Below are 14,353 nucleotides of genomic sequence, written 5' to 3'. Positions count from 1 at the left end.
GAAATATGGAACACTGAACTTAGAAGTATACCGTGGTAGGTTGATTGATGCCATTTGCTGAAAATGAACAGAAACAGTTTTAAATTTGTCGACGAGGTAAACAGAAATAGTACAAACTCAATTTACTTAGGTATGCTGATAATACGATGTGCTAAAAAGAAACGCAAAGAGACTTTCAAAGGGATTGGTGTACTATATGTATACATCTATTATATAATATATATATATATATATATATATAATACGTATAGGAACATCAAGTAATGCAGCGTGCATGAATATATATATATATATATATATATATACATTTATGGTGTTATTTGCTAAAAACAAGAGTCTTAGACTGTTATGCTGTTTGTTAGTTTACAGTCTCTCCGTTGATGCCGCTCAGCGGCGAAGGTCAGCGGTGTGGGGCAAATGCAGAAAATGAAGAATTCTATTAAGTAGAATAAAATAAAAAAGAATAATAACAATAGTCAAGTTCTTGTATATTATTATATTATGCCCGAGTTGTTTGCATTATACACACATATTCTACTATATACAAATTATTCGTATATCATATGCATGTTAGTCGTCATTATATTATAGACAAGTTACAGACAAGCTACTTGCCTATAACTTGTCTATAATATAATATACAAACAACTAGAGGCGTGAGGCCTAGGCGGTTCTGAAGGGCTGCGGTGTACATACACCTCGCATAGATTTGCGTTTTCTGTTTTGTCGTTCATCGTGGAGAATAAAAAGAAGTACTTCCACAACTAAACAAACCACCGAACATATCAGACCCACAACCACCCGCTGCAAAGCACACAAAAAACACAGAAAGAAGATATTCACAAACACAATATAAATGCATGCATGCAAGCAGCAGCAGCAGCAGCTTCAGCAGCAGCAATATCGCTGTCCCGTCACACGCAACGAGCTCAGGAAAGAAGTGCAGCCGGGATGAATGCATGCACAGCAGCAGCAGTAGCAGCATGAGCAGCTTCAGCGCTAGGTTGTTATTCGTTTCTGCTGGTGCTGGTGCTGCTGCTGCTGGTGCTAGAGTGCAGCGGTTTGCTGCTGCGCCTCCCCCTCGGCCCCCCCTTCCTCACCGTTTGAAACGAACTGACGCCGCTGTACAGTGCTGCCCAGTAACCTCCGAGGAAGGTTAAGAAAATGCCAAGGAGTGCATTTACCCCCATGCTGCAGCACCGCAAGCATGCACTCAAACAACCGGTGACCTGTCTATACACCTGAGCTGCCGACTACGCACCCACTTCGCTTTGCCTATCCCCGCTCCACCAGCGCAGCATTCCACATACTGCAGCACTGTGTGCATGCATGCATACTGATGCTGGAGAGTGAGGGTAGCTAGCTATCAAGTTGGGAACCAAAGGGACAGAGAAGAGCAGAGAGGGAAAAAGAAAGAAAGATAAAGAAATACGAAGAGGAGACGCACGCCAGACTTCTGTTTAAATCAGCGAAGCTGTCGCTGCTGTCTTTCTTCTCTCCTCTTACGCTGCGGAGGGCAGCCTGATGTCTGCGTTCGTCTGCTTCTAATCTCAGCCTTTCTTTAAAACTCAGCGAATTTAAACAAACAGGAGGAGGATCAATACGCCCTAATAAAACAATCAACATCAAAAAGAAAAACCACAGACAAAACAAAACGGAAACGCTACAGACAAGCCAACACACACCCCACAAACAGCAGCAGCAACTGCAGCAGCAACAGCAATAGCAGCAGCAGCAGCAGCAGCAGTAGCAGCAGAAGATCTGGTTGGTGCAGCAAGCGCTGCTGAGACGCAGGCGCATAGAAAGCGACAAAGACAGACAAACAAACACAGAAGTAAACGCAGACACAAAGACAAACATACGCACGAAAAAAGACAAACATAAAGACAAAGAAAAATAAAAGGAAAAAGACAAAGGCAAGCACAAAGACGCATGCAAAGACAAACTCTAACACCACCAGCAACACCAGCTCCTACCAACGAGGTGAGACCCTTCAACAAGATCGCTCATTAAAACCCTCTCCTCTGTCTTTCCTGCCTTTGCATTTGCTGCTTTTACCTGAGAAGAGGAAGAAGAAAAAAGCAACAGAGAAGACAAACGAAGACAGACCCAACATGATGTCTGTGCTGACTCCGCTCTCTCTCTGAGCTTCATTCAAACAACTACACAAAACATGTAGCAGCAGCACCAGCAGCAGCTGCAGCAGCAGCAAACCTTCTTCCCCCTCACCAGCTGCTGCAGCACATCCAACTCTATAGTCTCGTTTAGTATGAGGTCCCTGCGCTGCTTCTGAGGGACGCGACGCTCAATGAACTCCTTAATCTTCGGAGTCAACTCTATAAACAAACGAGCACCCGGCCGCTGCTGCTGCTGCTGCTGCTGCTCCGGCTGCTGCTGTTGTTGCTGCTGTTGCTCCTTCTCGGGCTGCTGCTGCTGTTGCTGTTTCTGCTGCTCCGGCTGCTGCTTCTGTTGGTGGTTAGACAGGGTGCTGCTTTTGCTAGCTTTGCTTGCGGACTCCTCTCCTGCATCTTCTCTTCTTCTGTCTGTGTCTGCTGCAGCTTCCGTCTCCTTCGCTGTCTGTGCAGCCGTCAATTCAATACCCCCATCATCATCATCATCACTGCCAGCTTCCTTTTGCTTTAAACGAAACTCAGAAGCCCCTCCTCTGCCTCTTTCCCCTGAGGCCGGTTCCTGAGGCGGCCTGCGGCGCCGCAGCCCACTGTGAGCTGCTGCTGTTGCTGTTGTTGCAGCAGCAGCAGAAATGCAAGTGCTGGGCTCATCGCCTTCTTCGTGCTGCTTGCCCATGACGCAACGAGAGGCAGAGGCAGCAGAGGGAATAGGAAGAAGCGGCGCCGTCTAAGCACTCAGGCCAGCAGAAGAAGAAACCCCTGAGTTAATGCATTACAGCTAAGAGAGTGGATTTCTTGCCGTTCAAATAACTCCTCTGAAGACGCAGGCCTTAAGGACGGAGAGAGAAGGGACAGAAACCGTCTATCCACAGGGAACGCCTCAGGCCCACAGCTTCTTTCCGTAGGGAGTGGTGGGGGGGCGCAGAGGGTCGCAGGACAGCTAACGAAGTGAGCTCAAGAAAGAGCTGTACACAGGAAGCCTTCTGCTTGCTGAAGATCTCTTCAGTTCCTCTCCAAAGGTGCAGCAGCCTCGGCGCGTTGAGTTTCGTCAAGATGGCATTGGAGGCCTACGTTCGCCACTGAGGGCAGAGAGAGACTGGAGGCGGAAGGGAAAGATGGATCTGCCTTACACTTCGAATAAATAAATAAATCAAGCGAGAAAGCGGAACCATTGCATTTGCATGCGTACACCGGAAGCCGGCGGCAGCCCTCGGGCAGCACGGTAAATATGAATGCCAAGCTACGGGAGAAGGCCCAAGGAAGCCTTGTATATTGTCTCGACCGCTCTTCTTCTTGTTTAATTCCTAATGAAATACAAGTGCAGGCAAACACAGCTGGAAAGAGAATTCACTACTAAGAAAGCCACGCTTCAGGTGTTTCCGGCGGCAGCTGATCCGCGTGCTCGGCAGCGGCTGGGAGAGGGGCGGCGGTTGGCCTATATGCGGTTAAAAGCGATGAATGGCTGCAATATATACGTGATAAATTTCATTTATATGTAATGCTGCATTGAAAAAACCGAAATTACGCTTAGTTGGAAGGGAGAACTCTGGCAACATGAGAAGATCGACGGCGCTGCCTGTGCTGGGCTAGTTGGCCCGGGTGTACGTACATTCAAGTTCAAGATGCCTTCATGAGTTCCTTCTGCGAAGGCTGCTGAGACATTCCTCCTAATTGTGTTGTTTATGAGTTCTTAGTGCTTTTTAGCAGATACCCTTCTGTTTTCTCTGCTTAGAAGCGTATTACTCTCCACTTTTCCCTTCTTCTTTGCAGCCGTCAGTCACCTCGCCCGAGTCGGCGGTGGCTCTCGAGTCTCGGCGGCGCTTCGGCTGAAGGTTTTTTCTCCATTTCTCCTCTCACTTTCAAAGCAGAATAGGGAGAAGAACAGGTTCTTGCAGCTCGTCAAAGATCTGGTCTTCCTAAACGCAAACACAAACACGAGCACAACGAGAACCAGAACCGCCTTCAGGATGCCGCATCCCGACGTAGGCAACAGAGGGCGTCAGCGACAGGAAAACCCAGCAGATGCCGACCGAAATGTCAATCTGCAGATCTCTCAGGTGGCTCAACTCTTCGCTCGTCTGCAGCAGGTGGGCCTCTAAACCCTCTCGCATGCACACTTCAAGTTCAGTGGTAGCAGCACACTTGCGTGTGCGGTGCTGGTGTTACTGCTGGGTTTTACGGGATAAATAAACTCAACAGTAGCAGCACATGTAATCATGCCTGCCTGCCTCACATATGCTTTGTGCAAATATCTGCTGTGTAAATACACTCGCAGGAAATCGAAGAGGCCTGCCCCAGAAACGCTATTCACTTTATTGTAGACTTCCTTTGCAAGCATTACCCCGAACACCTCAAGGGATTCGCCTCTGTCTGGAACTCTGGTGAGTCAAGCACGATCTTAGGCTGCTGTTGCTGTTGCTGCTGCTTTACGGTTGCTGCTTCTGCTTCTGCTTCTGTTGCTGTTATCTCTGAAGTGCTGTCAGTCCCTGTCTACTTTTTTCTCTTGTGCTGTTTTCGCGGGTTCTGGTGGGGACCGGAGCCCAAGTAAGAATTGAAGTAGTAAATTTCTCTCTGTATGTTGTACACCAGAACATAACAATAATGTAGCAATGTATATGGTAACCAATATACAATACAATGCATCATAAAATAATAATATTACCTTTATTTTCTGTTTTCCGTTTCTCCTTCCTCCAATTAAATAGACCCTGAACTCGAGAGGGAACGGCTGTTAGTCGTTGAATTCTTCAAAGCTCAAAAACTGCCAACTGACGTCGCCTCGCATTTCACCAATGCCGGATTCGATACAGTCAGCTTCCTCCCCAGTTGCTGCTGCTGCTGCTGTTGCTGCTGCTTCTGTTTTTGCTGCTGTTGCCTGTTGCTGCTGGTGCTTTTGCTGCCGTTGCTCGTGTCGTTTCTGGTGCTGCTGGTCCCGGTGCTGCTCTGTACAGACAGTCGAGTTTGTACTGTTTTTGTTTTTCGTCTCGTTGTTCATTGGGATGTATCTGCACATGGCATTTGGCTGCTCCTTTCGCGTGGATAGCGGCGCCTGTCTGCTTGTGGTGTATGTACACCTCCCTCTTCTGTTCGTTTATTGTGCAGCTCGAGACATTGTGCACGCTGACTGCTGAGTCGTTAGACGACATCGAGAAGTTTAATCAGACTCGGTGGCTGCCTGGACACAAGGTGCGATTGCAGGTGAGGTTAAGGAGTTTCTTTCTTTCTTGAACGAAAGAAAGAATATACTTGCTTTCTTTTGCCTCTGGGTTTTGTTTTAAAGTGCTCTTGTTTCTTCTTTCCTTCTTTCTAGCTCTTTTGTTCTTGCATTTGAATCTGTTTTTATAGAGGGTATTTGGTGTGTGAATGTCTGCGGGTGTGCGCAGCAAACATTCGCTGATATTGCAGGGAGGGTTAGGGCCTTCACAGAGGAAAGAGATTACCTTATTCGAGCTGCATCGGGGTATTGCCCTCATCCTCAGTTGGTGAGCAAGCAGAGTCTCTGCTTGCCTGTGCAGAGTTCTTCGCTTCCTTCTTCTTTTCCTTCTTCTTCTGGCCCTTGCTGCGGCACTTCTCCTCTGTCAACCCAATTGCCTGTGACGTACCGCACTGCAACGCCAGCCCCATATGCGACGATGTACAGCCCCGCAGCACCGACGCAGGTGGTTACGTATGCAACAGACTTAGCTAGAAATTAATCAGCAATCATTCATTCATGCATCCATATAGTCTGGATGCATTCATAGTGGCCGCTCTTAGTATTAACACGCAGTGCAGACAGATGAGGGCATCTTCAAGGCAAAAGGTCTTCTTCTGCCCACCCTTCACCACCTCTACCTGCACGGAAACGCATACGAGCGAGAAACGCATGCATGCAACAATCATCGGATGGCATGCAGCATTTAAAGCAGCGCCACCAGAACAAAACACTTTTCTCACTTGAACGATTTAGCCCTTCCTCTCTATACTCAGCTGAGCTCTTTGGCTCAACTTCTTTTTGCAATTTCTAACTCTGTAGTTCCGCAATTTCTGAAACCGGTGAAATGTTTCTGAATCCAGTAGTGCTGAACAGTGTAGTTGCTGCCGATAAGAAGCCATAAGTACACTTAAGCAAAGAATGCAACTATGAAAACATAGCTAATGATGTATTCATCAACTCCTCCGTCATCAAGACGATCGAATATAATATGCGTTACACGCGCTGTACGGACGACCTGAAACTCACAGCGCAGCTTACCGCGTTGAATATGCAAAGTTGGGATAATACGGCATCCCTTATGGCCATATTAATCTCCTTTTTAAGGCCAATTGTCCCACGAATATCCTTTTCAAAAGGAGTTTTTAAAATCATGTTCCCTTATGGTTTCCTTGCTGGTGTTACTGCAGCAGCGCTTGCTGCTCAGCGGGCGACGGCTGATCTACCGATTCACGCCTTGGTTGTGAGCTTGTTTGATTTATTATTAATATTACTTTGCTCTGCAAAGGCGTTGCCCGCTGCAGTCCGACGTCGTAGGGACCTGGAGATTCGTTCTGGGTGCTGAGGAAGCAGACGAGCCGCTTGCATGCGGCGGCGGCTCTCCCAACATGAATATGGAGAATTTAGACCCGAGTAGGCAACTGCATTCGATTTGGGGGTTTAAAGAAGACTCTGAGTTGTGTTGCATGCGCTGCACGCACTCGTTCTCTTATTTCATACACAATGTAATTTAGGCGTAGAAGACTTTTATTCGTGGGCGAATGAGGAAAGCGGCAAACAAGGGCTGAGTACGCGCCTTGTGCTGACGGATCAGCGCGCAACTCGTACGGAAACACCAACGAGAAGAAGATGGAGTTTCTTAGTCGTGACGCTTCCCGGCAGCGGCCTGCAGATCGGCACCTGGACAATGGTTTACGACGAGGGCTTTGAAGTGGGACAAACTCTGGCTTTGTGCTGCTGTTTCTATTTCTTTTTCTTTCTTCGTGTTCTGTAGAGATTAGCACTTGGGGGTTCAGGTGAGGATTGGCAAGAAACGGTTCTTCGGCCTTATGAAATACAGCAAAGCTGGAGGGGCAGAATGCAGAAGAAGAATGAACGGTGCGTAAACCAGTGTGCAGAGTTGCATGCATACAGTTGCATGCATACAGTTGCATGCATACATTTGCATGCATGCATTTGCATGCAGTTGATGGTGTTTCTGACGATGATGATAATACGACATTTACAGGAGACTCAGAAGACCTCTTCGGCCGCACAAAGTGCTACGCGACGGACCCCTCGAAGCTGCAGTTGGGTTGGGCTGTCAGGGTGCGTAATTTAGATAAATAAAAAAGAAACATCAGATTATGCCGCTGCTTTCTCTCTACTGTGTTCAGGAAATCCGCGAGGGCGGCGGCAGACCTCCTTCGTTCAAATGGAGTTGTTTCTATGCAGAAAAAGAACATCCAACGAACAGCGAATCTTCTTTTGTTATGTCTGGACACGACTACAAACTGCCATCTCTGCCTCTTCTCTCTTCTCTTTCTGCAGCACCGGATTCCCCGCAGTAAGACGCATAGAAGAGGATTCAAAGCGAGCAACCAAACCTCGAAAACAGCAGCAGTAGACAAGGGTCGTGGAGAGCAGACCCTAAACAATTCATCAATACACCCCCTCAAGAGCTCGCTATGTATAAAAGCCACTTAGGCTATCAGAAATTCCACAGGGCGGTGCAGTACGCACTACCTGAATTTAAACAGCGAGAAGGCGCCTACGGTAAACAAACAAAGCAGAAAAAAACAACACAGGAAAAGGAGAATAAACAAATTCCTCCTCGCCTCACCTCCTACTGTTCTCTCCAGCTACAACGCATAACAACGACAAGCCCTATGCATGCGACATGCCTCTAATGCTGCATGCGGAGGCGGCTGGGGCCCCCTTACCCTCTGAGTGGTGAGTGAAATTAGGCTACGCCGATGCTACGGGCTCTTTAAATGATACTCTTAACACTTGCAGGACCTGGGGGGATCCTTTTCTATCACCAAACTATGACGCAGAAGCAGACCCTGTGCTTAACCAAAGTAAGGGGTTTATTGCATGCTTTCATGCATGCATGCATGCATGCATGCACTTGCATCTGCATGCAGATGAATGCAAGCAGATGAGTGCAGCAGCATATGAAATCCATGCAGAAGCAAATGCAACTGCAGATGCATCTGCATGCAGCAACAACTCAACCATACATCTTCAGGAAACTGCGGCAGCTGCTACGCCGTCTCGGGGGCCTATGTACTGCAGCGTCGCTTTGAAATTCTTTTAAAGAAATTGTTTCCTCGTCTGGAAGCAAAGGAAATCTTCGCCTCGCCCTTATCCCCCCAAACAATTTTAAGTTGTTCTGTGCGTCGTTTTGCCTGTTGTATGCTGATTGCAATATCCCTTCATTTCGTTTATTCTTCTTTTCTTCTTTTTCTTTTTCTTTTTCTTTTTCTTCTTCTTCCTCTTTTCCTTCTTTTTCTTTTCTTTCTTCGTCTTTTTCTTTTTCTTTTTCTTCTTTTTTCTCTTCCTTTTCCTTTTCTTCTTCGTCGTATCCTCCTTCTCCTTTTCCTTTCTTTTTACTTTCTTCCTCTCTTCTTTTGTGTTCTCCTCCTACTCCTTGCTATTCTTCTTTAAGCAGACTCTAGATGTTATTATTTATCTCTCTCTTGCAGCCATTTAATCAGGGATGCGACGGCGGATATCCCTTCCTTGTGGGTAAACACGCGAGAGAAATTGGAGTGGCGACGGAAGACTGTCAGAAGTACACAGCTTCGCACAACCCCACAGATGCGCCCTGCCGTTTGCAGTAAGGCCTCAGTAAAATCTCAAATATATATATATATATCTATATCTATGGATGCATATATATGCATATATATTTGTCTATGTGTCTATATATATGTATATACAAGTATATGTATCTATGTATCTATCTATCTACGAATCAATAAACCCATCAATCCATCACTATATCAACTAATCCATCAATCAATCAATCAAACAATCAATCTATGTTATATATGATGTGCATGCAACGCACATGCACCTTAATAACAAATGCTGCATGCAGCAACAAATGACCTTACTTTCCGCAGCGTTGGCGACTTCCGCCGGTCTCCACCAAACTCTGCGGAGGGCTGCGGCCCTGAGGAACGATGGTAAGCCAAGTGCTTTTAAGGGGGTTTATGCATGCATGCATCCTATTGTAATAATATATATATATATATATATATACAAACACATACTACAATATGCATGCATGCACGTATATAATACAACACACAAATTACAATACTATCCATGAAACCATATTAATCAACATATATATTATTATCTAATATGCACGCATTCAAATTACACAACACATGCTATTTATAACGCACATGCATGCATGCATGCATGCATGCATGCGTATAATATACGTTTCTATTTTTAGGTATGCACAAGACTACCACTACGTAGGAGGTTTTTATGAGGGCTGCGACGAAGAAAAAATAATGCGAGAGATATACAGCCACGGGTAAGGCGGCTGTCTGTCTCTGTTTGTATGGGATAGCATTATAATTAAGATAATTAATAAAGTTATTTTAAATATAAGACATACAACAACACAGCAGCAGATTAATAAACACTTATTCGCTGATTCCCTAGCATTAATCAATCAATTACTTCATCGCTAATTAATTGCATTCTCGTTGTACCTTCAAGTGAAGTTAACGCCAACCTCTATAACATAATTTCTATTAGTTAATTAATTAATTAATTAATTAGTTAATTAATTTAACTGAGGATCTAGCTGGCATAAATTCGCCCGTCTTGTTTCCATATTAGATAATATCCATGTTACTTAAATTATAACGCTATTATATATTTATATATAATATATACACACAGAGTAATAATATATATACTATTTATAATGTATATATGTAATACACATTCACACTTTATAATTATATTGTACATGGTAGATGATATATAATATATTCTCTATTATATATTATATATAAAAGAGAATATATCATCTACCCTCTACACAACATATATATATATATATTTATACATATATATATATGCATATATATATTGATAATATATATATTTCTTTAGGCCTGTTGCTGCTGCCCTTGATGCGCCTGACGCTCTCTTTTTGTATGACGATGGTTTCTTCGACGCGAAGCCTCCACAACACGGAAAACTCTGCGACTCACCAAATAAGGGCTTTACGGGTTTGTCTATTTATTTATTTATTTATTTATGTGTTTATTTATTTATTTGTTTGTTTGTTTGCTGTTGTCCGTCTGCTGCTTTGTTGTTTTGTTTGTTTGTTTGTTTGTTTGTTTGTTGTTCGCTTTCGTCGTTTTGTCGTTTGCTGTATTTGTTTATTCATTTATTTGTTTGTTTGTCCGTTTGCTTTATTTGTTTGTTTGTTTTGTTTGTTCGTTTGCTTGTTGGCGGTTTGTTGTTTTGTTGCTGCAGTTTTTGTTGTTTTGTTCGTTGTTTTGTTGTTCGGTGTTGTCGCTGTTGCCGTTGCCGCTTTGTTCTTAATTATTATTATTATTATTATTGTCATTACTATTATTATTATGGCTGTTATTACTGTTGTTCTTGTTGTTTTGTTTCTATTAGTTGTTAGTGGATTTGTTTATTTTAATGCTTTTTCTCTTAATGTTTTTAATTTTGTTTAAATATGTTTTCATTTTCTTTCAATGCCTTTTTCATCTAAATATCTTTTTATTTTTTTTTATACATGCGTACACAGGCTGGGAGTACACCAACCACGCGATAGCGATCGTAGGTTGGGGGGAGGATCCGTAAGTCTATCTTGAGGTGTACATACACCGCAAAGTCAGAAATATATTTCTTTTTTTTTAAAAACAAACTTCTCCAGCCCCAGAATGCCTGGTATGGCGCCCCGCAAGTTCTGGGTTGTACGCAAGTAGGTTTAAACAAACAAAAAATTAAAGTACATGTATGCTTGCATGCGGATGTCGATACATGTATGCATGCATGCATGCATGCCTATGTGTATGCATGGATTCAGCACTAAAGAGAAACTTTGAACTTATTATTTTTTCTGTTTCCAGCACGTGGGGTAATGACTGGGGGAGAAACGGATATGTGAAGATGAAGAGAGGAGAAAATCTCGCAGCCATTGAATCGCAAGCAGTAGCAATAGACCCTGATTTAAAAAGAGGACGAGCCGCTGCGCTCCTCCAGCAACTAAGAGCTCAAGATATACACAATGAAGCATAATCAGCTGCATGCATGTATGCATGCATGCACACACGCATGCATGCATGCATGCACGCGTTCATGCGGCTGAGGGAAGGATTAAAAAAAAGAATGCTGGGCCCCTAACAGCAGCAGCACCTACGTCGTTCGTAGCAGATTAGCGGTGGCAGTGCCGGCTGTCTATACACCTGATGCTCTCCAGGCGCGCTGCTATCAAATAGGAGCAGCATCATTATAAAAAGAAAAACAAAAGAATAAGAAGAAGAAACAACAGAAGAAAAAGAAGAAGATTGGTTTTGTTTACTCAGGCGCATATAGGCGAGGAGGACGCCAGCATTTTGCCTCATATAAACTCCATATTATATTTTATTGCATTAAAAACACAACAAATTATAGTTAAAATAATATTAATTATTGTTTTTTATTGATAATTTGCTGAAGACAAGCTACTCGAAGACGCAGAGTGTGGGGCCCGCAGCCGACAGCTGGGGAGGCGCTGCTGCGTTTTTCTTGTGAAAGAAATAATTTATATATAGTTTATATTTAAAATTAATCAAAAGTAAATAATTAATTATTCAATATGTAGACATTGGCGTTTATTTCCTTCTTTTTATTTCTCGGCCTCTGCCTCCCGCTGCCGATACACCGCAAGTTTGTGATGTCTTCTTCTTTTCTTTTTTTCTTTCTCTTCTTTGCATTTATATCTCTTTCTTTTAGATGCAGCGGAAGTACTTTACAGCCTTGTCTGCATGCAACGCCTCTGGGGTGTACAGGCAGCTCCTCTTTCTTCTTTAGGTCTTTGCATTGCGCTGGTGAGCAGCAGCAGCAAAGACAGAAGACAGCAACAAGCAGCAAAGGATCTGTGGGGCCCCTCCTCTCTTCTTCCTTCTCCAATCAAGCTGCAGCAACAGAAGCAGAGACTGCTGTCTCTCTGCTGCAGCAGCAAAACCCTCTGTCTCCATCTGTAGAGACTGTCTCCTCTGCACCTCAAGCCCTGCAAGCAGCGGTGCTTCTGCCTTTATTCAGAATTCCTCTTGCTGCAGCAAAAGACAGCAAAAACTACAAAAAGCAGCGGCTGTCGTTGGCTTTCTGTCTAGGGGGATGGGGGCCCCCAGACTGTCGTTATTGGGGCCCCACCCCTCTCCCTGAGGGGTCTCCTCATAATCGCCTTCAATTAAAACAAAGGCGTTCTGCGGCTGCTGCTGTTCTCTATCGTTTTCTGCTGCTGCATGCTTGCAGCACTTGTGCTGTTGCTGCGGGGCTTGCTGCGAATGCCTTTCTTTCTCGACGTGGGGTGTACGTACAGCTCCCTCAGCAGCTCGGCGCTCTAAAAGCCCTCATTGCGTTGCATGCGCGCGCACATGCATATCTTCTCTCCTTCATCACTCCCTGCTGCTTGAAAGTGCAGCAGCTGCTGCTGGGGCCTCTGCTGGAGGAGCTCGAGTTCCGGCTGCTGCTGCCGCTGCTGCTCTCGGGGGTCCTTCAGCTGCTGCAGCTTTGCGGGGCCCCCTTTGTAAGCCGGCTTAGAGTGATTGCAGCAGCTGGAGACAGCAGATTGTCTCTGCATGCGAGAGAAGAAAAACATAAAGTGATATACGACGAAAGGAAACATGTGCCGGCGTCTTCGTTTATGTTCAGGTGTATGCGCAGCAGATGCATGTCTGTTGTATGCTCGCTGCTGTTTGGGCTCTCTCATCTAGAGGCTGTCCCTCTGCTTTCTGCTTCTAAGCCACATAATGCAAATCCTGCTGCAGCAGCAGCAGCAGCTGCTGCTGCTGCAGCTGCTGCTGCTGGGGCATGCATTCGGGCCAACCGCTGCCTCACAGCCACGCTGCAGGGGCTGCTGTGGGGTTTGGGGCCCCCCATGGTGCTGCAGGACACCGCTTTAAGAGGGCTTCCTTTAATGCTGCTGCTGCTGCTGCTGTCTTTCTTGTTGCACTTCCTCAACAACCTGCAGACTCTGCTGCTGCTGGAGGCGTTGAGGCGAAGAAGACGCAGGGCCGCCAATAACTTCCTGTCCAAAGGGTCTAGGGTTTAGGGTCTGGGATTTAGGGTTTAGTGTTTAGGGTTAGGGTTTAGTGTTTAGGGATTAGGGTTTAATGTTAAGGGTTTAGATTAGGGTTTAGGGTTTAATGTTTGGGGTTTAGTTTAGAGTTTAGGGTTTAATGTTTAGGGTTTAGTTTAGGGTTTAGGGGAGCATGAAAATAATTGCCTTTGAATTCTTTGCATGTTTGCTGCATGCAGAGGCCGGCTGCTGCATAACATGCTGAGTTGAGTTAAGTATATTTACAGGGGCTTTCTTTGGTGTTGGACACCTGGCGAAGAAGAAGGGTGAAGCAAACAACAAACCCCTAATATTCGTTTAAACACAACTCCTCTCTATACTATCCTCTACTGCTTCGTTTAAAGTATATATATATATATATATATAAAGGCCATACAAGGGGCCCCCAGGTGTACGAGCACGGGGGCCCCCAGCAGGCCCTTAAAAGGGCCCCCACTAAGGCCTCTCATCGTTTTGGGGGGCCCCTCCACAGGCGCTACGGGGGCCCCTCCCTGTGGCTTTGTGGGTTGCTACTGCTGCTGCGGCTGCCCTCACTTGCTGTCAGCTTCTTCTATATGTATTTAGCATTTAGAAGTTAAATGCATAGAAGAAGCAGACAGCCAGTATATGTATATTTTATATATAGATATATATAATAAATAATGTAGTTATGTAAAATATTTTTAATGCTTAATATTAAACAATAAGTATATTTAATGTAATATATTTTATATGTATTAATATATAAATGTCTCCCACTGAGCAGCAGATATGTTTGTGTGCATATAGATAAATAAGTATAGAGTATTGACTTCTATACTTACTTATCTATGCACATACAAACACACAAACACATCTACACATGCATATCTCTGTTTGCGGCCGTCTGCATTTGTGTATTTCTTTCTTAGGTGTCTGTGCACCTCAAAGCTGCACAAACAGTTATATATATATATA

General features: G+C 44.6%; 2 protein-coding genes across 2 annotated transcripts; one reads left to right on the top strand and one right to left on the bottom strand.

Moving 5' to 3' along the window:
* Positions 1–1,047: 1,047 nt before the first annotated feature.
* On the bottom strand, positions 1,048–2,805 carry EAH_00012890 (hypothetical protein, conserved; the record flags this gene model as incomplete). The annotated part of the gene is made up of 4 exons (XM_013391447.1): positions 1,048–1,191; positions 1,507–1,607; positions 1,977–2,058; positions 2,230–2,805. The coding sequence occupies 4 exons, from the start codon at positions 2,803–2,805 to the stop codon at positions 1,048–1,050; spliced, it is 903 nt and encodes a 300-aa protein (XP_013246901.1).
* A 1,291-nt stretch (positions 2,806–4,096) lies between these two features.
* EAH_00012880 (hypothetical protein, conserved) lies at positions 4,097–7,652 on the top strand (the record flags this gene model as incomplete). Its single annotated transcript, XM_013391446.1, has 9 exons — positions 4,097–4,216; positions 4,405–4,510; positions 4,719–4,747; positions 5,232–5,315; positions 5,513–5,611; positions 6,627–6,735; positions 6,917–7,012; positions 7,119–7,204; positions 7,479–7,652. The coding sequence occupies 9 exons, from the start codon at positions 4,097–4,099 to the stop codon at positions 7,650–7,652; spliced, it is 903 nt and encodes a 300-aa protein (XP_013246900.1).
* Between the last annotated feature and the right edge of the window lie 6,701 nt (positions 7,653–14,353).

Source organism: Eimeria acervulina, genomic scaffold, assembly GCF_000499425.1.
Source record: "Eimeria acervulina Houghton genomic scaffold, Eah_scaff73, whole genome shotgun sequence".
NCBI lineage: Eukaryota > Apicomplexa > Conoidasida > Eucoccidiorida > Eimeriidae > Eimeria > Eimeria acervulina.
The sequence above is the reverse complement of the archived record's forward strand: the minus strand, read 5'-3'. Positions and strand labels throughout refer to the sequence as shown.